This window comes from Hemiscyllium ocellatum, chromosome 10 (assembly GCF_020745735.1).
Source record: "Hemiscyllium ocellatum isolate sHemOce1 chromosome 10, sHemOce1.pat.X.cur, whole genome shotgun sequence".
In the NCBI taxonomy this organism is placed as follows: domain Eukaryota; kingdom Metazoa; phylum Chordata; class Chondrichthyes; order Orectolobiformes; family Hemiscylliidae; genus Hemiscyllium; species Hemiscyllium ocellatum.
The window spans coordinates 6347322-6372279 of record NC_083410.1 but is presented as its reverse complement, the minus strand read 5'-3'; the positions used below and the strand labels follow the sequence as shown (position 1 = coordinate 6372279).

The window sequence follows — 24958 nt, the reverse complement described above, 5'->3', positions numbered from 1 at the left end:
ACTGAGGATGTCTGGAAGTATCTGTGGTGAGAAAAAAGAAGTTACTGTTTTCAAGTCTGGTCTGAAGACATCATGTTGGACTTAAAACATTAACTCTGTTTCTCTCTCCATAGATGCTGCCAGACATGCTGAGTTTCCCATTTACTGTGTTTATTTTATACAAATGCAAGACCTTCTTTAATGCATTGACATCCATGTATATGCAACTCCTTAACTTGGATGTGCCTGTGCAGCCGCTCACGTACAACAGCACACATGGTAAATGACATATTATGAAATGTCAAAGACGTGGTGGGTTGCTATTACTGTTTTACTCTCCTGAGATAATGGTTCTGCACTCAGGATCTTGCTTTCCAAGAACAATTCAGAACTCTACGAGCTATCAGTCCCCAGGTGAGACAGTGTAGACTATGAATTGTTTGCGCACAAGCAGAACTTGACTCATATACAATGTAATCTGGGATGCACCAATTAACAATTAGCGCAGCCCTTTGACCACAGTAATTTAATGCCTGAAGCTTTCACTTGGCTGCAATAGTAAATTGGTTAAAGGGGAGGTGATGGCCTATTGAGCCAGAGACCCAGATAATGTCTTGAGGGACCTGGGCTCAAATCCTACCACAGCAGATAGTAGGATTTGAATTTAATAAAAAGGGAAATCTGGAGTGGAGAGTCTAATGATGACTATGAATCAATTGCTTGAAAATCCCATTTGCGTCACCAATGTCTCTTAGAGAAAGTAATTCCTGTCCTTGCCTGATCTAACGTACATGTGACTCCAAACCCACATTGACTCTTAACTGCCCTCTTGGCAATAAATGCTGCCTAGTAAGTGATGCCCCCATCCCATAAATGAATAAAGAAAATAAGCCCCAGACCTAAACAAATCTTTTGCATTTAATTCCACGTGGAAAAGAGAGGCACTAGTTTTACTTGAGGTCTTAAGTGATTTAAACTTTTCTTCTTCTGTCCAACTTCTTTTGCCTCAAGTTGAAATTGATTTTCTGATGTCTAGTAATGATTGATACATTCTGGAATCTAAGGCAAATGTGAACAGAGGATATGAACCTTATTAGGCTGTTTAATTGTGTACATGCATGAGTGAGTATTTATGTGTGTAAGCATTTCATGTGTGTTCCTGAGAGTTGCGGTTTATCTGTAAGTTTTCACGCATATGTGTATGAATAGTTCTGAATTTGTGTATCTGTGGGCATGTTGATTGTTGTCGCATGGGTTTTTGTACATGTGAGTGTTTGAGACAGTATGTCTTTCTGTTTGTGTGTTTATACGGGCATGTATGCCTTTGCATGTTTCTCCGGTGTGTGTCTGTTTGACTGCACATATTTGTGAATGTGTGTCTGCCTTTGTGTTTGTGCATGTGGCTTCATATGTATGTTTGCCTGTGTACTTGTTTGTGTATTACTGTTCAGTGAGTCACAGCTGCCAGTGAACTGAGCCCATTCTTAAATCTGATTCGTTCTCTTCACAACACCACTGTTGAGTGTTTCTATTCTCTTTTCAGATTCATTCATGCACTTGTGAATCCAACGAATGAAAATGAAGAGTAGGCTATGCCTAGCAGTTGCTGCTCTCCTCGCAGCTCTGTCTGCTCCCTCGGTGGAAGCTCAAGGTAATCTCTCATTTCTGTCCAGCAGCTCCTGCACAGAAGTGGTCCAGGAGCAGTGCACATGAGCCACTTCAGAATGATGATCAGCTCCTTCTATTTTCCTAGTGATTGTTTTGGATTCACTTCCCGGGAAATATAATCCTCCTGGAAATTGAGTGTAAATAAAACTTACCCTTTCTCTCAATAGGTTCTCCATGAAACCCTTGTTATTAAGAGATCAATCTATATTTATTGTCATGCTTATCTGATTTTGGCTGCAGTTTTCTATTAATAATTTGTTTATTTTTAACAGGTTATCTAAATGCCCACAGGAATACATTTATATTATTGCTTTAATAAGTGTTTGGTACTATTTGCCTATCACATTAGAACTGAGAATTATTCGAGTGGAATTCAGTCACTACATGGATTCAGCTCGTCTATTCAAAGTATGCATTCAACTATGAAATGCTAATGATTTTATTCAGATAATGATTTAATAATTATGCTTTAATTTATTTTTCTTTTCTCAGCATACGGATATCATGGGAAAAGTCTATCCATAGCACCTACTGTAAAAGCAAAATCACTGATGCAATGAATTGATTTTCTTTAGATTTACAAATCTTTGCAAAGTTATTCGAAATACAGACAAGAATGGATCTTTCCACAGTAATTACAATGTCACCAGTACACAGTAGAAGAATTTTATCACCACATATTCCATTAAAAAGTTCACATTCTCGATCCTTCAGATTACCTTTATCCTGTCTGTTTGTTTTGGTCACACTTTATATTAAAGCAGCATGAAATGCATTACTACATTCTATATAATATTAGTGAAATATGAGTCCTTGAGATTAAACTTTATATTTAGGAGAAAATGACATGAATTTGGATAAGTCTTTAGAGAATTGATAATTTGGTGAGTTATGCATCAGATTAGGCAATGATTAGGGATGACACAGTGCCTCAGTGGTTAACACTGCTCCCTCACAACGCCAGGGAAGTAGGTTTGATTCCAGCCTTGGGTGACTGTGTGGAGGTTGCATGTGCTATCTGTGTCTGTGTGCATTTCCTCTGGGTGCTCTTGCTTTCTCCCACAGTCCAAAGATGTGCAGTTTAGGTGGATTGGACATGCTAAATTGCCCATAGTGTTCAGGGATATGCAGGCTTGATGGGTTAGACATGGGAAATGCAGGGTGTTAGGGATGGGTGGGTCTGGATCTTCAGAGAATTGAGGTGAACTCAATGGGCCAAATGGCCTGCTTCCACACAGTAGGGATTCTATGTGCAGAAAGGAACCTATGAGTCTTTTTAGACTTCTGTTCTAATTGGCAATATCTTTATGCAACCACACTTAATAGTGTCTAAACCCAAACACTGAAAAATTCACATTAGTCCTTTCAGTTTTGTCAGATAAGAAATGCAGATTGTTTGTCAATGTACTTAGACAGGACCACTGGATTTACAGCAGTTGGAGATGCTCCAATTGGCAACAAAGTGCACTCACCCTCCCTGACTGAAATTAATGACCTAAAAAGGCAAGACCCACTTCCTCCAAAGCCACTGGTTAAATGGGGAATCAAAACAGTCGTGTTGTTTGACTTAAACTTACGTTTTTGGAAAATCCTCATTGAAATGATATAAATGTGGCTTGTTCTAATTAATGCAAAAAAGACTGAGTTTTCCTTTTGTGGGTCCCACATTGAAGTAAGATATTTTATCCAAAATGTTTATGAAAAACCACTGATACAGAGATCAAAGAAAAAGTTTTAATGACTTTGCTGTACTGTTGTGCTGCCACTGACGAAAAAACACTAAATGTTTCATATCATCATTAAACAGAACACTGATGTTTTATAGTAAATTTATTAAATTGCTCCCAACACTGGCTATAAATTTTGTAGGATGATACTGTGCAGGAAGTCTAGCTAACCAGTTAGGTTCATTCACCCATACAGTCCTACATTTCTTCCCATTAATTCCCTTTGTTTTTATCTATTGAAGTTCATTCCAGATGATAAGGACATCTTTGCTAACCAAGTGAAATCTGTGGATCCTCCCTACCAGCGGGAACAGTTTTTTTCTTATTTACTAAAAGTGTACCCTCCCTGATTGAGCACATAAATAAACATACCAACCAGTGGTTGCTTCAGGGCTGAAGTCATGACCACAAAATCCTTCGGTCACTGAGATAGTGGCAGGATGTGGAAGATTTTGAAATGTTTCATCGTGGTTTGCCAACATTTGGGAATTGTTTAGAAATGATTTATTTTCCCTTTAATCAGCAGGAGCAATTGCGGGCTTGCAAATCTGTCTAATCTTATAGACTCATGCTCTTTTTCTCTCAGCAGGGAATCACTTTAATTAAAACATATCAATTCAGATTTACCAGGGGTGTGTTATTGTGTGTGTGAATGGCATGAACAGCTTGACAAAGTGTAACATTCGGTGTTGATGAAAGGTCTAGGATTTCAAGGGGATTTGGAATGTACTGCCTGGGAGGGCAGGAAACCTCACAATCTTTTATAAGTACACTTGAAGTGTCATAACATTCAAGGCTATAGGCCCACTGCAGAAAAGTGGGACTAGAGTGAACGTAGCTTTGGCAGTACAGATTTGTTGGGCCAAAGGGTCTGTGTCCACAGTAACATTCTATGATTTGGATTTTCAAAGGAGGAACTGAGGCTGAAGCTGCAGAACCTTCTCTGATGCAAATTCTGGGAAACACCATGAGGCAATGTCCAACACAACCAGCTGCAAAACTGTAAAGGCTGCTTTGGCAACTCCCACCTTGAAGATTCGGATGAAGATTATTCCTGGGAACAGCACCAGTGACGGACAAAGGGACAGACCAGGGTCTGCACACGGGACCCGCTTCGTCACCTTATATGTCAAGACAAGGCAGCAGCGTTTGAACCAGTGAGGGGAGGGGGCGCGCAATACCTCGTACTCGCACTCTGCTTGTGTCACGCGCTTTCGCGGGGACGCGCACATGGGGAGGAACTGCCAAAAAATGCTTTCTTTGTGGGGGAGGTTTGTGCGAAAAGACATTCCCCCTTCTGATAGTCAGGGAAAGTTAAAATCTACCAAAGTCATTTCTTGAATATCTTTGAAGGGAAAAAAAGAGACATTTTATGCAATTGCATTTATAACACGAAAACACATCCCATTGCTTTACTGATGCTGTAGAGACTGATTATTTCAGCCATCATTTTCAAGGGAGGCGCCAACGCTGTTTGGAAACAGTAGATTGGCGTCTGAGTTCATGGGCAAAATCCCGCGAATGCGTTAAGGAGAAAGGATGGTTCGAATCAGGAATCTCTGAACTCATTGAAAAGTCGGGTGGAGGGTATAGCTCCCCGAATGATTGGAGTGGTGGATGAGATGTGCTTGCATTTGAATGAATGTCAAAAGAACGTTGCTTTTTGTGCACAAACACACAGAGGAATAATTTCCCTGTAAACAAAAAAAACCTAGATGTGCTAGACTCCCTCTCACCCCACTAGAGAGGGGGCAACAGCGCAGATTGCGAATATGTGCGTGTGTGCTTCGTGCGATTTTAACCGTCGGATTTTCCACCGAGAAGCGGAATCCTTTAGCCCTCAGCTCTGTCCTGGGGCTGACAGACAGGAGGTGCTGAATACCTGGACTCACTGACTGCCATCCCTCTGCGAATCACTTGCCCCAATTTAAAACAAAAACACACACACCCAGGTTGGTAATACTGCTTTTATTTCCACCTAACAATGTTTTAATAACAACCACAAAAAGTGTTCATTTAAAAAAACTCAGCTCAGTTTTCTGTACCTTTGCATTAAATTTGTCCTGAGCTGTAGATCTTGGAAACAAGAAGGATATTTTACAATGATATTCTGTCCTCCTATACACTAACTACTTTGGAATCCTTAAGCCACTATCTTTCTTCACATGTTAACTGCATTTTATACATTTGTATTAATAATGTCTTGTTGGAAAATACAGCATGTTTAATTTGCCTCCTACTTTCTGACAGCATGACATTTTTAAATATAAGAATTATTAATTACATTTGATTTCTTTACTTGCAGCCAAAGTTTAGGAATCAAATATTTTAAGAAAAGTGACTCCAGCGTTTAGACTGTAATGCACCCCCCGTCTCCTTCTTTGACTGATTAATAAACATATCTTATCCCAATTCAGGAACACTCTCCAGTTCTTGTATACTTCAACATCGCGAATATCATTATAAAATATGTGAAACAGTCTTTTGTGTTCAAGCTTTCACTGTGTGAGGGTGGAAACTCCTGTTCCTGCCATCAGTCTCAATCTGCATGAGTGTGAGACACTAATTAATGTTACAACATCAGTCTCTAATCAGAATTTTAAAATCCATTTGTCTCCGAATGTTTTATTTTATTTCTATTTATAACTTTTGTTACAGTGCTTCTGTGTGTATAGGGATCCCTGTATTTTGCTAGTGTCTGGAATGGGGAGGGGGTCGGCAGGGGAACATTGTCTGAATCTATTGTGGGGGGGGGGGTGACTTATTATGAATCTCTGGGCACTGACCAGATTGAGGTACAACCCGGCCTTTACTTGCAAAGCCACAATTTGCTCTCCATCAAAATCCCAGGAGAGCAACATTTTAAAGTAGTGAAAGATAGAAACAGGAGGCCATTCAGTCGATCTATGCAATCCTATTACTGGATGGATCTATATCTTAACCCCACACACCTGGCTTCATCCTTCCTTCCGAATATCTGTGCCAAAATTGAACTTCAAGTTTTACATTTTAAATTGCATCCATTCCATTCCTTCCTTATATCAACAGATTTTGGTGGAGGATGTTTCAGATTTTCAATATTGTTTGTCTGAAGAAATCACATCTGAATAGCATTGCTCTTATATCATGCCTTGCTCTTTCCCTTTCTCCAGCAGAGAAAATAGCTTCTCTGTATCTGCCCATAGAATACCTTGATGATTATATCATCATGTGGAAGTACAGAACTTGAGTATTTGTCAAAAAAAATAGAAAAGCTGCCATGTGTTTCATTTTGTACCCATCAGGAAAGACGTAAGAACACACAATTTCAAAGGCAGCAGTAATTTGTGCACTGCAGCAATTCACCAAATATCCTCAGACAGCATCTTCCAAACCCTTGACCACTTCCATCTAGAAGGACATGAGTAGCAAATACATGGGAATGCCATCACCTGCCAGTTCCCCTCCAAACCACTCACCATCCTAATTGGAACATATCACCGTTCCTTCAGTGTAGCTGGGTCAAAACCCTTCAATTCCCTTCATACGGACATTTTGGGTCAATCCTCAGCAGGTGGACTACTGAAACTATTCTCTTTAATGCACAGAAAGGACAATGCATTGACAAGTTTTCCTTGTAGAATACAGAGGTCCTTGCCTATGAATAACAATCAGGCAAGTTAAGTTAAAATGCTGGTATTTAGCATGCATGGGTACAGGGGAGACACAAACTAAAATAGATACATGGTGAAATACAGGCAAACTCTGATCATATAACAGAAGTACTGTTGTTCGCAACACCTGCATTTCTTTGTGAAGGTCCGCGTGAATGTCTTGCAGTGTCTCTGGCTGTGGATTATGTGATTGTGAAAAAAAGCTTGTCTGTTCAAATGTGAGCATTTCAGTAAGATCTCTCTCAAACACCAACAGGTGCGTTGAAGATTGCCAGTGTGTGGCCTGGTGTACAAATTAACAGCATCTTCTTGTGATTTCTTTCAATACAGAAGCTTTAGCAAATTATCAGAAGATCATACAGTAATGGTGTTTATGTGTGTGCATCTTTAGGCAATTTTAATGTTCAACTGGTGTTTAAACTCAGAGGACTTTGCTTTCTTAACTAAAAAAAGTTTTATGTTTTTGAAAGAAGTCAAAGTCAGTATTTTGTATTCACATTAATGCTGATCTCAAACATAACCATGACTTTCCATCATTCAGGTTTAATCTAACACCAGGTCTACAATGATTATAATAATTAATTAAATATAATGACAAATTGATTAAAATGATGTTCAATGTTATACACATTTATTAATTCTAGTGGATGAGGACAACCACCATTAGTATTAAAGTAAAAGTTACAAAATCTCTTTGTGTTTTGAATCAGCTGTCAAAAATTGCTTTCGTGAAGTCACTGGAAAATTTGAAATTACTTTATTTGGCTGCTGAATTCCTTTTTGAATTATATATATATAAACATAAATGAACAACCGTTTGCAATTAATCTTTCAAGATTATTGGAGATGATGTTGCACTAATTGGACATTCTGAAATCCCTAGCACTTGGGCAACTTGTGAAGTCTCAAGTGTTCTATTCTGGCAAGTAATTTGACAAGCTTTGTATTGAATGCAGCAAGCATGTAACGATCAAAACTTGTCCCCAGATTGAGTGTCAGATGTTCGCCTACTTTTGGATTAGTTTTATCTGTGTAGCTGCTCTATTTGTACTTGGGTGTGTTAATAATTGTTGTTTTATCCTTTTCTGTTTTCTGCTGCAACTCGTGAACTTCCCTGATGGTACAAAACCCAATGTCTTGTGCTCTCCTTGTGCTGTTTATATTTTATGTTAATATTAATTTGTGTTTGCGTCAGCTTTTGATATTCGTGTTATATGGTCCTCTCTATCTACCAACAATAGACATCAAACTCCGAATGCTTATTGTTGGAAGCAAATTTATGCAAAGATGTAGGTTTCGAAATGCTTATAGCTGCCATTCGGCCAACTCTGCTTTTAAGCATTGCAGTTTGAACCATCTTTTCATAAAACAATTTATTTTGCTTTTATCATGTAGCGGGAATCCTACCTGAGACTAATGTCTTCTTGTTTGTGGCATTCTTCTCTCTGCAGTGGAGCCTCCTTCACAGTTGAAGTTTAAAATTTTAACTGAAAGTAGTGTTCAAATGATGTGGAGACGCTCGCCCAGCAGAATACAGGGGTACAGGCTTACGCTAGCACCCACCACTGGTGAGTAAATGTTGCAGCAGTCAACACTGACTGATCGGTGAACTTCCATTGAAATAGAGTTGCATTTCAATTACAGCTTTTGGGAGATCCATGCCATAAATCGGTGCCACTTGCCCCAGTCACACAATAGTTCTGGCTCAGGAGGGGGCCATTCGGCCCATCGTGTCTGCGCAACTCTCCAAATGAGCATCTCACCCGGTTCCACTCTTCCTGCCTACTCCCACACCTCTGCATGTTCATCATTTGCAAATAAACTTCAAATTTCCTATAGACAACCTTGACTGAACCTCTCCTGAGCACAAACAGGCAGCACATTCCAGACCCAAATCAGTTACTGTGTGATAGAAATTGTTCTAGTATCACTTTGACTTTTTTTTCAATCAACTTTGAATATGTGTCCTATCATTTGCAATCCTTTCTTGGGTGGGTATATTATCTCTCTATTCAATCTGCACAGAGTTCTCACTATGGACTATTTCAATTGGATCTCGTGCCAGCCTTCTCTTGTCCAAGAACAGTCGTGTCCCAACGTTTCCAGTCTATCTATATACATAAATTCTCATTCCTGGAACCATTATCGTAAACCTTTTCTACACTCCCTCAGCTGCCTTCACATCCTTCTGAAAAAGTGATGCTCAGAAAGGGATACTATGCTGTAGTTGAGGCTGATGTGGTGTGTTGCACAAGTTCAACAGTACCTCCTCACTCTGATCCCATTAATAAAACACATGATATGGGTTATGTTTAATAACTGCTCTCCTAACTTGGAGAAAGTGAGTGCTGCAGATGCTGGAAAGTGGTGACTTAAGCACATATTGCACCCAGGTTCCTCGGTTATCCTTCAATTTGTACTGTCTCCCCATGGTCTTTCTACCAAAACATAACATGCTTCTCTGTAGAGGTTCATCTGCCCTCCCCCCCACCCCCCACCCCAACTGTGCCATCTACCCACTCCACAATCTATACCGTCCTCACCATGGTTTGTAATATTTCCATGTTCTACCCATGGTTCCAAACCTCTACCATCCATGCAAGACAGACAAGGGCAGGAAGGCTGCTTTTGTACCTGAAAGGACATTTGAGGCTCACTTGGAATTTCATGAACATTTTCCCTGATGAAAGATACTCTCAAAGTATCAAAGTGGGACTTCAACTTGTAATTATTGAAATTTTAGTCCAGATTCAGTTAACACCAACCTCGTAATGTTACAGTGACCAAGTCTCTATAGAGAGCTCTCTACAAAGTTTATAAAGCATTTCATAACTATGAAAAATCATCAGTCCTTTTACAAACATGTTCTGCCCACTTTACATGTACATTCCACTGATTCTTTGAAAGGAGTACCCGGGGCTATATTTATGACAGTGGAACTCCTTGAAAGAAATGTACTTTTATGGAAATGGTGGACATGTTTTCTTTGTTTGCAAACTGCAATTTTAAAATGTAAAATTAATAGATCTTTGTATTAATATAATAGCACCTTCAGTGGTTCACTAACAACTTAGGAAATCAGGTTGCATTTGAAGAGAAAAATTTTTTTTTTGCTCAGGCAGTAAAATCTGCTTGACAAAATATTTTGTTTTTTTTCTTAACTATTTTTCCCTTCTTCTGATGGTAATGACCCCTTTTTGGGAACTGCTTCCATGGTTACTGGTAGCTCTCTGACTTGGCTTAAAATATGTGTATGAATCTAGCTCTTGAATATGGACTGCGCATCATTCCTCTGGCAATTTGCCCCACAAAACCCAGGCAAATTATTTCCATTTTTAACTAAATTTATGAGTTGCGCAATTTGCGTTGTTTCAATTAAGTTGGTTTGGAATGGGCTGCATTTTTTTATGATTGGCTTGTTGCTCCTTCCTTTGTAGACATATTTTAAATGAGAGTGATGAGATCTGTCAGAATGTACAATTTGACATAGCTATGTGAAAACAGATGGGAATGTGGACTATGACGTGGGTTGACTGAGATACAATAAATGGTTGGCATTCATGTAGCTCCTGAAAGCAAAAAACTTGCACATTTCTGGCCTCAACATTGAAGCTTGGCAAACTGATCCATCATGAAACTTGGAACATTCGGAATGAAGTGAGATCCATTTGAATAATCCATGAGGAATCACTGATGCGGATTGTGGTTACACTCCACTTGGACTATTGTGAGTAGACCTAGGCACAGCACCTTACAAAGGGCATATTGGCCTTGAAGAGATGTTATGAAGATGTGGGTGGACTGTACCTTTAAGAGAGTTTGAAGCTAGCAGAACTATCTGACAGCACCAAGTCTTCTCATTTAGGTAACAATGTAACACTTGGTTAAAAGCTAGATTCGCTGGGTTGCCTAGAGACAAAAATAGATTTGAATTAGACCAATCAGTTTAAATTATACTCCAAAAAAAACAAACTTGAATTTAGTATATTGTCAATCTTAAAAACCAATGACACGATCCGATGCTTTGAGGAGGTATAAGACTGAAGAAAATTAAAGAGTAGGGAGGAGAACTGCCCTGCCACCAGCATGTAGAGACTGCCCAAAAATAGCTCTCCTAAAAGTACCATTATCAATCCATGACCGGTGAAGTATAATCCCTAAGAAGAAAAGAAGACACAGGAAGACCCAAATAGAATATCCGACACTGTATTGAAAACTTGAATTTTTGGTAAATCTTAATTGGCGGGTTTTATTGGGCAAAAAATGAGGTCTGCAGATGCTGGAGATCACAGCTGCAAATGTGTTGCTGGTCAAAGCACAGCAGGTTAGGCAGCATCTCAGGAATAGAGAATTCGACGTTTCGAGCATAAGCCCTTCATCAGGAATAAGAGAGAGAGAGCCAAGCAGGCTGAGATAAAAGGTAGGGAGGAGAGACTAGGGGGAGGGGCGATGGAGGTGGGATAGGTGGAAGGAGGTCAAGGTGAGGGTGATAGGCCGGAGTGGGGTGGGGGCGGAGAGGTCAGGAAGAGGATTGCAGGTTAGGAGGGCGGTGCTGAGTTGAGGGAACCGACTGAGACAAGGTGGGGGGAGGGGAAATGAGGAAGCTGGAGAAATCTGAATTCATACCTTGTGGTTGGAGGGTTCCCAGGCGGAAGATGAGGCGCTCCTCCTCCAGCCGTCGTGTAGTTGTGTTCTGCCGGTGGAGGAGTCCAAGGACCTGCATGTCCTTGGTGGAGTGGGAGGGGGAGTTAAAGTGTTGAGCCACGGGGTGATTGGGTTGGTTGGTTCGGGCGGCCCAGAGGTGTTCTCTGAAGCGTTCCGCAAGTAAGCGGCCTGTCTCACCAATATAGAGGAGGCCACATCGGGTGCAGCGGATGCAATAGATGATGTGTGTGGAGGTACAGGTGAACTTGTGGCGGATATGGAAGGATCCCTTGGGGCCTTGGAGGGAAGTGAGTGTGGAGGTGTGGGCGCAAGTTTTACATTTCCTGCGGTTGCAGGGGAAGGTGCCGGGGGTGGAGGTTGGGTTGGTGGGGGGTGTGGATCTGACAAGGGAGTACCTACTATTATGGAAGATAAGGTAAGTGATAAGTTAGAGGAAGGAGTTGTAAATAGTTGTTTGGTAATTATTCTCTGCAACACTTTAAGAAATAAAGTTATTAATTTTTACTTTAAATAGTTCTTAGCCTCTCTGATCTTCACAGATTGCTGCTTAGAATAACACAGGAGGGTTTACCCCATGTCGTAACAGAGAATACAGCATAGGTTTTCAAGACTAATACCTGGACCTCAGTTGCTAAGTGTTGAGGAGAGGTTATGCAAACTAGGCCTATTTTCTCTAGAATTTAGAAGGTTAACGAGTGATCAGATCAAAGTCTTCAAGATATAAGCAGGAAAAGACAGGAACAGATAAGCTGTTTTCACTAGTTGGGGGTTCTACAAATAGGTTGCATAGTCAGAAAAAAAGATACTGCAAAAAGATCTGTCAAGGTGCTAGTCCCTGATAGTGATCCAGAAGATCATGTTGAAAGGTGTGTGCATGTCACTGGTGATTGAGGGCAGAATCTGGATAGCTCTGAAGGAGTAATTTGAGATAGGCATATGCTGGGTGTAGTATCCTTGTGAGTAACAGGTGACTTTAGTGCCCTAAAGAATAGTAGTGAACCAGATGAGATTTTACAACAATTGATAGGAGTTATGTCATAGAGTCACGAGATATACAGCATAGAAACAGACCCTTCAATCCAATTTGTCTATGTCGGCCAGATATCCTAAGTTAATCTAGTCCCATTTGCCAGCATTTGGCCCATATCCCTCTAAACCCTTCCTATTCATATACCCATCTTAGATGCTTTTTAAATGTTGTCATTGTGCCAACCTCCACCACTTCCATTGGCAGCTCATTCCATACATGCAAGCCATCACCATTTTTTTCCCTCGATTTTCACAGGATTAAAATTATACAATCTACACTATACAAATGTTTAGAACATTGGCCTGGGGTTCTGGATTCCCAGTCTAGTGACAGTACCACACACCTCTGCCTCCCCTCTCACTCCAGAGTTGAATAGCTGGCTGACATTCCTCTTTGTGGATATTTAAGGCTGAGATAGATAGGTTCTTGATCAGCTGGGGAATCAAAGGTTATAGTGAAAGGGCAGGAAAGTGGGCATAAGGACTGTCAGATCAGCCATGATCCTATTAAATGATAGAGCAGGTTCAAGGGGTCGAGTCGCCTACTCCTGTTTCTATATCTTATGGTCTCATTCACAAATACTAGATCGCATCTGAGGCTATTTCCACATGTCTGGCTGAGCCATTCACAAAGCCAGCAATAAACTGGATTGAAAACCTGATGCTGAGAGTCAATTCAAGAGGGCAGATTGGTTGACTCCAGAGTTCCTAAAGTACCTCATAATTTCCAACCCAGTTGATTCCTGTTGTGGTGCTATCTGACCAATATTTGTCTGTGAAATGCATCCTGGAAAAAGTGGGATTTTGTTCGCGTGCATTCTCTGTTGTGAGACTGATGGGAATGAGGAACATGCCTGTTAATTTCCCAACCTGCTTTCGCAGCATAAGGTTTCTCAAAGGGAGCCTGCATTTGCAAAATCCATTCTACCACTTTCAGGAGAGGATGGAGAAAGGAAAGGGAAAATGCATTGAGGAATGAAACATGAGTAAAACACATCCTTTTGAGCTGAAATCTCTTTGCATTTTTCCATTTTCAAACCTATAAAGTCTCTCTATATTTATTGGTTGTTAAATTAATTATGGGTAGTGGTTGCTATGGTGCAGCTCAGAATCTTTTCTATTATATATTATCCTAACTGATTCTGCCAGGAAATGATAATTATTATTTTACAGTGACTTTGAATCCATTAGTTTCTTTCCAGATAGGTCAGGTTAAACTTACCTATCAGAGCTTATTGTAGATTTACAAAACACACACAAAATATTCCATTTATTCCTCAGAATGACTTTTCTGTCACTCACATATCTGTCGCATTACTGTTGTGATTTTTAATGTATGTTTTACGTACCTTTTAATTGGATCATTTGCTCTTTTCCAGTTGGATCTACAAAGGAAATGATATTACCCCAGGGTGCAAGCAAAACAACGTTAACAGACTTAATTCCTGACGTGGAATATGTGGTGACATTAGTTGCATTTGACCGTTCATCAGAAAGTGTACCAGTTTATGGACAACTTACAAGTAGGTGCAAACTGCATCTTAAAGCATATATATGGATTAAGGGTATTCAAAATATATTGGTACATGCATATACGCAATTGTTTATAATGTGTGCATGCTGTGTTCTATTTATGACACCTGTTACACTAGTTAATGCTCAGATTAAAGAGAACGGATAGATATTTTGGTAGGAACCTAAGGACTATAAGCTCAAATTCTATCAATGACCAATTGTGAAAGTGAACTAAATAAACCTGCCCTTTTCTGGTCCAGCACCAGAATAAAAGAAAAATATAGACTCCAAAAATTGCTGAATTACTAAAGAAAACCTGTCTGGTTCAATCAATTCTTCAAAGTTAAAAATCACACAACACCAGGTTATAGTCCAACAGGTTTAATTGGAAGCACTAGGTTTCAGCGCGCTGGTCCTTCATCAGGTGATTGACAACCAGCTGGTGAAGGAGCGCCACTCTGAAAGCTAGTGCTTCCAAATAAACCTGATGGACTATAACCTGGTGTTGTGTGATTTATAACTTTATACACCCAGACCAACACCGGCATCTCCAAATCACAAATTCTTCAAGGAAGGGAAACTGCTGCCCCCTTTTGGACTGTGTGTGAACATTTTCATGCCCCCTCATCGTTTATTGCAGATGAATACTGTGAGACTCCCAGCTGACTCAGTAAGTAGATTGTCAGACTCTTTGCCTCAGTCATGGGTTTGAGCCATGCATTGTCTGCTATATCCTTTTAGGGCTGTTGAGATGGAGTGGTGTTGTCCCTGTCTCTGGGCTAGAAGGTCTGGGTTCACATTCTCCAAGCTTCAGAGATATGTGTCATAGCATCTCTGAATAGTTGGTTAAAATATTTACAATCAGCTGCACACATGTTTATTCGCTTCATGAACCAGCCCACATAATGCTGTTGAGCCCAGGGTTAAAGTTGCTAATCACACAACACCAAGTTACAGTCCAACAGGTTGATTTGGAAGCACCAACTTTTGCAGCACTGCTCCTTCATCGGGTAGTTGTCTGCCTGAAATGTAGTGATTCCAAATAAACCTGTTGGATTATAATCTGGTGTGGTGTGAATTTTAACTTTGTCCACCCCATTCCAACATGGCTCCTCCACATCAGTCCAGGGATGTATAGTTGTGGGTTTATTGTCAGAAAATGAATGAACATATTTGCTGGTTTATGTATTTTTTGTTTCTCTCCTAGTTCAGTCAGGTCGTACACCAACTACGCGACCGAAAAAACTAGAAGAACTTTCCAAAAGTAAGTTTGATGGGTTTATTTTCAGTCTCCTTAGGTACACGGAATGTATAGAAACACAAGCAAAGTCAGCAATAATATGTCATAATACAATCTCAGAAGGACAATGGCAGCAGACACATTGAACACCACCAGCTGCCAGTTTCTTTCTATTTCACTCACCATCCTGAATTAGAAATATATCGCCATTCCTTCAGTGTTGCTCAGTCAAAATAATGGAGCCCTCTCCTTAGCAACATTGTGGAGGTACCTGTACCCCAAGACCTGCTGTGGTTTGAGAAGGCAGCTCACCACCACCTTCTAAAGGTAGTTCCCACCACTGATGCCCACACATTGAGAATCAATTTTTAAAAGGGCACACTTAACGTAATCCCAAAGCTCTTAGTATTGCTATCATAACCATTTGGCGTTTGAAAGGGCAAGTCTGTCAGTGACATAGATCAGGGAACAGCCGACATTGCTCCAAATTGTATATGAGAATGAAGCCATGTTAGGATCTCCGTTTTTGATTGTTGCCATCTGGATAAGGTTGTTTCCTGTGGCTCTGCATGTAGTGTTGTATGTCAGAGTAGGAACTGGCTCCATTCTTGAAGGCTGAGAGCCAGTTGCTGTAGCATTAATGCCCATCGAGTTTTGCCGCCCAAGGTGTCACGATACATGTTGACCTTTCTTTGTGTTCTCATGATGTGAATGGAAGTTTACTAGGAGGTTCATGGGAGCAATGGGATCTTGGGGAACTTGTCCACAGAAGCCTGAAGGGAGCAGGGCATATTAGTAGGGTAAATAAGAAGGCATTTGGGACAATTTAGCAGTCAAGGTATAGACTATAAGAGCAGGGAGGTTTTGATAGAGCTGTACAGGTCTTTGGTCAGGCCACAGCTGGAATTCTGTATATGGTTCTGGTACCACACCAGAGGAAGAATGTGATTGCACTGGAGGGGGTGCAGAGGGCGTTGCCTGAGATGGAGCAGTTCAGTGATGAAGAGAACCTGGATAAGCTCAGGTCATTTGCTTTGGAACAGAGAAGGTTGAGAGGTGACCTGATAGAGATAGAAAAGATGATGAGGCAATGGACTTGGTAAACAGCAAACAGGGTCATTGAAAGGCCAGTTACAAGGGGACAGAATTTTAAAGTCAAAGGAAGGAGATTTAGAGGTGATTTGAGAAGTTTTATCACCCAGAGGGTGGTGGGAATCCGGAATGCACTTCCTCAGAGGGTAGTTGAGGTAGGAAACCTCACACCTGTTAACAGTACTTGGATGAGCACTTGAAGTGTCATGTTGTTTGAGGTTTTGGGCGTAGTTTGGGAAAGTGGATTAATTTTGGGTGTAGTATTTTTTGGTAGTACAGACTGGATGGACTGAAGAACCTCTTCTATTCTTTTTGATTCTATGATTCCCAGAGAAATTAGCATGGGTTGGCTTTTAGTCTGAGCTTTGAAGGAAATTCCAGAGCTTAAGGGCCAAGCAATTGAAGAGTTGGTCACTAAGTGATTAAAAAAAATAATAACAACATGCTGGATCTCATGTATAGATCTCAGCGAGCTATACAATTGGTGGAGGTTGCAAATATCAGATATGTTTGAAGACAAAAATAAGAATTTTACAATTGAGGAGCTACTGGTTGAGAGCCAGTGCTGATCGGTAAGCACGGGGTGATGATGGATGCATTGAACTTGGTGCAAGAGAGTCTGGGCAGGAAGCTATTAGATGATTGCAAGTTTACAGAGCTTGGGAGGTGACAGGCTCACCAGTGGAATTTTGGAATGGTCAAGTCTATCAGTGACATAGATCAGGGAACAGACGACATTGTTCCAAAGTATACATGAGGATGAAGCCATGTTAGTATCTCCATTTTTGGTTGTTGGTGCCTGGATAAGGTTGTTCCCTATGGCCCCCAGGTCTTCACTTGTAGTGTTGTGTGTCAGAACAGGAACTGGCTTCATTCTGGAAGGCTGAGAGCCAGTTGCTGTAGCACTGACGCCCATCAAGTTTTGTTATCTAAAGCGTCAAGACACATGTCAACCAGTCTTTGTGTTCTGATGATGTTGTCATTTGTGGAACTTTTATACTGTGCTGTGAGATTAAGTCTCCAATCAGTGATACCACTTTGACAAAACTATGCGTTTAGAACAATCACTTACAGAAAGTGTTGGACACTGTCCCATCGAAAAGTGGGAGCTGGAATAAATCAGTGTTTGCCAACACATAAGCCACATGTTGTTAATTGTAAATCCAGATGTGGTTAATTATATTTCTGATTAGTATGTAATCTCGATACTCATATTTGCATAGTGTGTGCGTGTGAACTCTTAATCTTTGGCACGTTAGTTGATAAATCGTTACAATGAAAAGGAGAAGATGCAAATGCTTTTCTGATTGTTATGAGTTTAAAATGTCCTTATTGCTGAATGTTTATGTTAATCCATTAAGTTCGTTTTTAGTCTTTCATGGGACGTGGGTGTCACTGGTTGCGCTAACATTTATTACCTACCCTTAATTGCCCTTAAAATGGTCGTGGTGAACTGCCCTCTCGGACTACAGTCCACGTGATGTACATAGACCTTCAGTTCCATTCAGGTTGGAAGTCCAGGATGTTGACCCAGTGACAGTGAAGGGACAGCAACATTATTCCACATCAGGAAGGGATGTAGCTTAGACAGGAACTTACAGGAAGTGATGTTCCTCGGTATCTGCTGCCCTTGTCTTTCTAGGTGGTAGAAATTACAGTTTTGAAAAGTGCTGTTGATCGAGATTCATTGAGTTGTGGTAACACATCTAATGGATGGTTCATATCCTTGCTACTGTGTGGTGATAGTGGAGAATTCAATTGTTTAAGCTGATGACAAGGTTACCATTCAAGGGATAAAAACAAGGACTGCAGATGCTGGAAACCAGAGTCTAGATTACAGTGGTGCTGGAAAAACACAGCAGGTCAGGCAGCATCCGAGGAGCAGGAAAATCGACGTTTTGGACAAAAGCCCCTCATCAGCAACAGATGGCTTTTGCCCGAAACATCAATTTTCCTGCTCCTCGGATGCTGTCTGACTTGCTGTGCTTTTCCAGCATTACTCTAATCCAGACACTACCATTCAAGGGGCCCAATTTGTCCTGGATAGTATCCAACCTCTTGAGTGTTATTGGAGCTACAATCATCCAAGCAAGTGGAAAGTATTCAATCACACTCTGACCTGAGATGACACCTTTTTAATACTGATAAAACTTTAAATTAACTTGGGGCAGTGACTTGAAAAGAATTCTGCAATATAGATTTTAATCACTTGAAACCTGCACCTCCATTCTAAATGATTTAAGACTTAATAGCCATCTGGGTTTGTTTAGTTCATTCGGGTCAGTTGTATGAGCGTTTGATCTTTTACTTTTGATCTTTTAAATTTTGTGTCTGATATACCCTCTCTCACTAGCTACTTGCAAAAGGAGCAGAGCTTTGTAAGCTTATGCTTGCAAATAAACCTGTTGGATTATAACCCGGTGTTGTGTGATATTTGACTGTATATTTTGTGCCTATTCACTTCCTTCCACTTCACTTGATGAAGGAGCAGTGCTCTGAAAACTTGAGATTTTAAATGAACCTGTAACCTGTCCAGTCCAACACCAGCACCTCTACATCAAAACTATTTTCCTCATTCTTTCATTGTCTGCTTTCCAAATACTTTAAGTCTGTGTTCTCTCATTACACACTCTCCTGCCTGTAATTGTCTTTTTAATTGTTTCATTAAAACCTTTAAGCTGTCAAGAACCCCAGACCAAGTTTCCTCTTCACTGCCTTAGTACCAAATAGAACTACTCCTCTTTCTTTAGTTTCTTCTCATTACCACTGTTTCTCAGCCCTGGGACCAATCAGGTGAAGCTGCTCCACTCCCTTCATCTACTCTATACCTCACCATTGGCTGGGATGTTGTGTCATTGTATTTCCTTTGAGTATTGGTGTTGTGGTTAATCCTCATTAAATCCTGCTGTCAGTAAAGCCTCCTGTTGGGGTGGCACGGTGGCTCAGTGGTTAGCACTGCTACCTCATAGCACCAGCGTTCTAGGTTTGATTCCAGCGTCAGGCGACTGTCTGTGTGGAGTTTGCACGTTCTCCCTGTGTTTGTGTGGGTTTGCTCTGCTTTCCTCCCACAGTCAAAAGATGTGCAGGTCAGGTGAATTGGCCATGCTGAATTGCCTATTAGTCCTATTGTTCGGAGGGAAATGGTCCTGGATGGGTTACCCTTTGGAGGATTGGTTTGGGTTGAAGGGCCTGTTTCCACACTGTAAGTAATCGAATCTCAATGTTTTATTCCTCCAGAGTGCTCAGCCTCTGCGATTGCCGATTTGGTATTTCTCGTTGATGGATCGTGGAGTGTGGGCAGGGCAAATTTCAAAAAAATCAGGGAATTCATCTACTCCCTCTTTTCTGCATTTGAGATTGGAGAAGATAAGACCAGAGTTGGAATTATGCAGTACAGTTCGGACACAAGGACAGAGTTTGACTTAAACAGATACAGTCGGAAGCAGGAGCTACTGAGTGCGATTACTAATCTTCCTTACAAGGGAGGCAATACTATGACCGGTACAGAACATGATTTTTATCTTGCTTTTAAGTACTCCAGCTATCTTATAAACCGTGATTTAAAGCCAATGTAAGATGAAAGGTTAGATATAGATGCTCATTCAGTGAATGTAATGAATATTTGCATGTGAGTTGGAGGCTGAAATCTAATCAAGGGGTTGAGGTAGTTTATGTAACAAATAATGGATGTGAGTTAAAGGCTTGAAATTAATCAAAGATTCAGGTCATATGGGGAAATGAGAATAACATAAAACATTAATCTCAGGAGAGCTGAAACGTCTGTTGTGCGTTAAAATGTATTGAATACCGTGACTGATTTGAAATTGTCTAATGTTTGATTTGTAGGTGAAGCCATTAATTACTTGGTACAGAACACCTTTAGTGAAACTGCTGGAGCAAGAAAATCCTATCCCAAATAGCAGTCATCATCACTGACGGCAAGTCTCAGGACCCTGTGACAGAAAGTGCTGAAGCTCTACGCAATATCGGGGTTGAGGTATTTACATTAGGTGAGATGCTTTATACCTACGATTTTTTCTTTAACCCTAAAGCCACACTTGCCTAGCATTGCATGCAGACTGTAGAGCATGGAAAGGAAAATGATCATCCAACCCTATCAACCTCTTCCTTCCACAGCCTGCATACAAACCTCTCTATCTGAGACTCAACATGGCTGAGTGTCCTGTGGAAAACGTATGTAAAGTTTCTCGCTTTGCTGCCCAAGATAAATAAACTAAACTATACATTCAATCCTGCATCCAACCTTATATTCCCACAAGCTGCTGCTTTCTTTGGCATGATGTCTAATGTCTTACAATGTCCACATCTGTCCAAGACTTGAATAATTCTCCTATTTCTGGGGAGCCTCTCTGGCACCTTCTTCTCACACTCCTGGATAGAACACAAAATAAGGCTTGTTTTCTCAATTTGGAACTGTCTCCCTACCTACAGCCCCAATCCCCCCTCTCTCACAACCAGTCTGCCCTTTCATTTGATCCCAAGTCAGATGTATCATTGCTTGTCATCACTTTCTTTTCTCATTCACTCCAGGTTTTCGTTGTGACACCTAATGCACTGTTCCTTCCTCTTTCTCTTTGTACTGCCTTCTGCTTGGAATTACGCTTTTCCAGAAATGAACTAGTGTGGAGCTCCTCAATGCTCTGCCTTACAGTGTGTAAATTGGCTGCTGCATTTGCTTCATTGCACTGGTGACTACACTTCAGAAGTACTCCATGGGTGTAAAGTGTTTTGGGGCCTCCAAAGGTTGTGAAAGGTGCTATGTAAATCCAGGTATTTTTCCCCCCTCTTCTGTGTATGATCTAAAGGTTTCTAATTGCTAAGCCTGGTGGCACCCAATTTAGTTTTCCTTGGTTTGCCCTGTTTCTTGTTCTCGTTATCTTTCTGAAGTGAGGGCTGCTGAATTATGTCTGCCTGTGAATACCTTCTGTGCATTTTGAGATCTTTGGCTTTTTTTCTTATGAGTATGAGCTATGACAGAAACATTAAGCACTGCGAGCATGGATGATTAAACTGTCATGAAACATCACTTGTCGGCTTTCCTCCAATGCTATGCTTTGAAAGAATCAGTGCAAGCCTTTCTTTGCTCCAAAACCCTTTTGCTTTCTCTCCCCCAGGTATAAAAGGAGCTGATTTGGATGAATTGAAATTGATCGGCTCCTCCCCCCTAAACAAGCATGTCTTCAAAGTGGCAGACTTTGACAAGATCCAGGATGTTCAAAATGAAATAATAAACCTGGTGTGTTCTGGCATTGAGGAACAACTCAGCGACATCGTGAGTGGGGAGGAAGGTAGGATTTATTAATAAGAGGGAAAAAGCTTCTTCCTTTCCACTAGAATTAAGCAGTAATTTTACTGGAGTGTTGGATGTTTATAAAATAATGAAGAGTGTAGATAGTTCAAAGTTTGTGAGAGGATTTGTAGCTCGGGTGCTCGTTGTTGTGGTTCTGTTCGCCGAGCTGGGAGTTTTTGTTGCAAACGTTTTGTCCCTTTTCTAGGTGACATCTTCAGTGCTTGGGAGCCTTCTGTGAAGTGCTTCTGTGCTGATTCCTCTGGCAAAGGGGACGAAACGTTTGCAACAAAAACTCCCAGCTCAGCAAACAGAACCACAACAGTGTAGATAGTATGATGGTAGTTGTCTTTTCCCTCAGGTGGTGAACTTCAAGACCGGGCAACATTTTTAAGGTGAGAGAAGAGAGATTTAAAAAAGACATGGTGGGCAAATGTTTTACACAGAGGGTGGATCGTGTGTGCCATGAACTTTCTGAGGAAGTGGTGGATGTGCGTTCAATTACAACAAATAAAATACATTTTGATAGGTACATGAATAAGAAAGGTTTGGATGGCCAAGAGTAAGCAGGTAGGGCTAGTTTAGTTTGGGATTATGTTCAGCATGGACTGATTGGACAGATGGGTCTGTTTCCATCCTGTATGACTGTATGACTCAATATGCTCAAGTTTCTGCAGAATGTTCCCAGGGTTGTGAGATTGGAGGTGAGAGTTGGGACTGAAGTTTTTTCTGGATTTGCTCATGCATTGGGACTTTGCTGACTCAGCCAGCATTTATTGCCCATGCTTAATTGGCCAGAGGGCTGTTAAGAGTCAACCACATTGCTGTGGGTCTGGAGTCACGTGTAGGTCTGACTTGATAAGGACAGCTGCTTCCTTCCCTAAAGGAAATCAACGAGGCAGATAGGGATTCCCCCAGAAATCAACAATCAGTTGACAATCAAGGGTTTGGAGGCAGGGTCACTTAACCGGAAATGCTCATTTTGATTTCTCTCTACAGACGCTGCCAGACCTGCTAAGCTTTTCCAACAATTTCTGATTTTTTTTTCGATTTACAGCATCCATAATTAATTTGTTTTTTTTTTAAATCAACAACAGTTGCATGGTCATTATTAAACTCTTAGTTCCAGACTTTTTAAAATTCTTATTCTAATATCTGCCATGATTGGATTTGAACCTGGGTCACCAGAACCTTACCTGGGTCTTTGGATGAATAGTCTCCGCACCCATGGAAATGGCTTAGAATAATGAAACAATGAACTGCAGATGCTGGAGATCTGAAACAAACTAAAACACAAATTGCTGGCGAAACTCTATCGGTCTGGCAGAGACAATATTGCAAATCCAATGATTCTTCATCAGAATGGTTTCGTCCGTTGCCAATGCTGCTGTTGCAATGGCAGTCTCATGGAGGGGTGTTCTGATAGAGATCTTTAAAATTGTGAAAGACCTTGATAGGGTAGATGTGGAAAAGATATTTCCTTTTTTTTGGGAAAGTCCAGAACCAGGTGTCATAAATAGGAGATCATCATCAATAAGGAATCTAGAATTTTTTTTAAATCAGAGTGGTGAGAATATGGCACACAGGGAATAGTTGAGGGAGTAGCCATGTGGAATATAAGCACTGGCATTGACCGAATGGTCAGTTTCTGTGTTGTAGCATCCATCCTGGTAGATGAAGTCAATCAAAGACCGAACTCTTAACATCTACATTACATGTTCAGAACATTTCTAGAGAAGTCTTTTCATGTTATAATATTTTTCTGCAATCTACAGTGGTGGAGCCACCTTCCAATCTACAAGTCTTGGAGATTGCGTCTAATTTCATGAAGCTTGTCTGGGATTCATCTCCCGGTCAGGTCACTGGTTACAGAGTCCATCTTATTCCCATGGTGGCTGGCATCCCGGAGCAAAGCGTCAATGTTGATGCCAGGACCAGGACAGCCATGGTCAGAGACCTTACTGCTGAAACTGAGTATCAGGTTAATCTGTATGCCATGCGAGGGCTAGCATCCAGTGAGCCTGTATCACTCATGGAAAAGACACAGCCAGTCAAGGAGTCAGTTGGTAAGTTGCCATTATTGTCCTCCAAGATTCAGTATGCATTCAGCAGACCCATAGAAAAAATAACAAGTAACTTCCCATTGTGGCCATGCACTGACACTGAACAAAGGGATAGAAAGATAGATAAGACTTTGCAGAAATGGTTTAAGAATCATATAACTCAGATGGTAACTCTTTTGAGGAGGATTGTCAATTGCAATGATTCATAGAGTGAACTAAACTCAGGAACAAGAAGGAAATTGTTTTAAAAAGTGGAGTCAATGGGAGTTGGGGAAATTCTCTGTGGTCTTAACCAGCATGAGGAGTCATACCTAAAACAAGGGAAGTCATTGCGAATGGTAGAGGCCAATCATGCCATCTCCAGGGTATCACTGCAGAGGTTTCTGAAGGTAGTGTCCTGGGGCACTCATCCTCAGTTGTTTCATCAATGATTTCCCTCCATCATATAGTCAGAAGTGGGAATGTTCCTGAAGATTGAACAATGTGCAACAGATGCTAAAGCATGACCCAGTGGTAGTTTTAACATGAAGTGGGAAGACTGTGGGTTGTGCCTTATTCAAACACAGAGGAAAATACAAAAAATAAGATGTGCTGGTACACTAACCTGTGCCATATAGTTGTGGTGCGTACTTCAAGAACTAATTGACAATGAGAAGGTCAGGAATTAGGCCCTGACATCTTAAATGGCATCAGATGTTACACACAGAATCATACAGTACAGGAAAAGCCCTTCAGTCCATCTACCCTGTCACCAAAAGTACTTCCTGAAGATGGGCTCATGCCCGAAACATCGATTCTCCTGCTCCCTGGATGCTGCCTGACCTGCTGCGCTTTTCCAGCAACACATTTTCAGCTCTGATCTCCAGCATCTGCAGACCTCACTTTCCCCTACCAAAAGTACACTGCCAAACATAGTGGTCCTACTTTCCTCCATTAGGCCCATAGCCTTGCATGATATAGTTAAAAATCACACAACACCAGGTTATAGTCCAACAGGTTTATTTGGAAGCAGTGAAGGA

General features: G+C 40.9%; 1 protein-coding gene across 1 annotated transcript in view; it reads left to right on the top strand.

Moving 5' to 3' along the window:
* Positions 1 to 8482: 8482 nt before the first annotated feature.
* The window catches only part of LOC132819328 (collagen alpha-1(XII) chain-like), a 119191-nt gene continuing 102715 nt past the window's right edge, over positions 8483 to 24958 (top strand). The window contains 8 exon segments of the mRNA XM_060830785.1: positions 8483 to 8595; positions 14101 to 14244; positions 15444 to 15500; positions 19806 to 20069; positions 20415 to 20483; positions 20486 to 20578; positions 21704 to 21877; positions 23652 to 23942. Of these exon segments, the coding sequence (XP_060686768.1) occupies positions 8532 to 8595; positions 14101 to 14244; positions 15444 to 15500; positions 19806 to 20069; positions 20415 to 20483; positions 20486 to 20578; positions 21704 to 21877; positions 23652 to 23942 (1156 nt within the window). The 5' untranslated portion in view covers positions 8483 to 8531.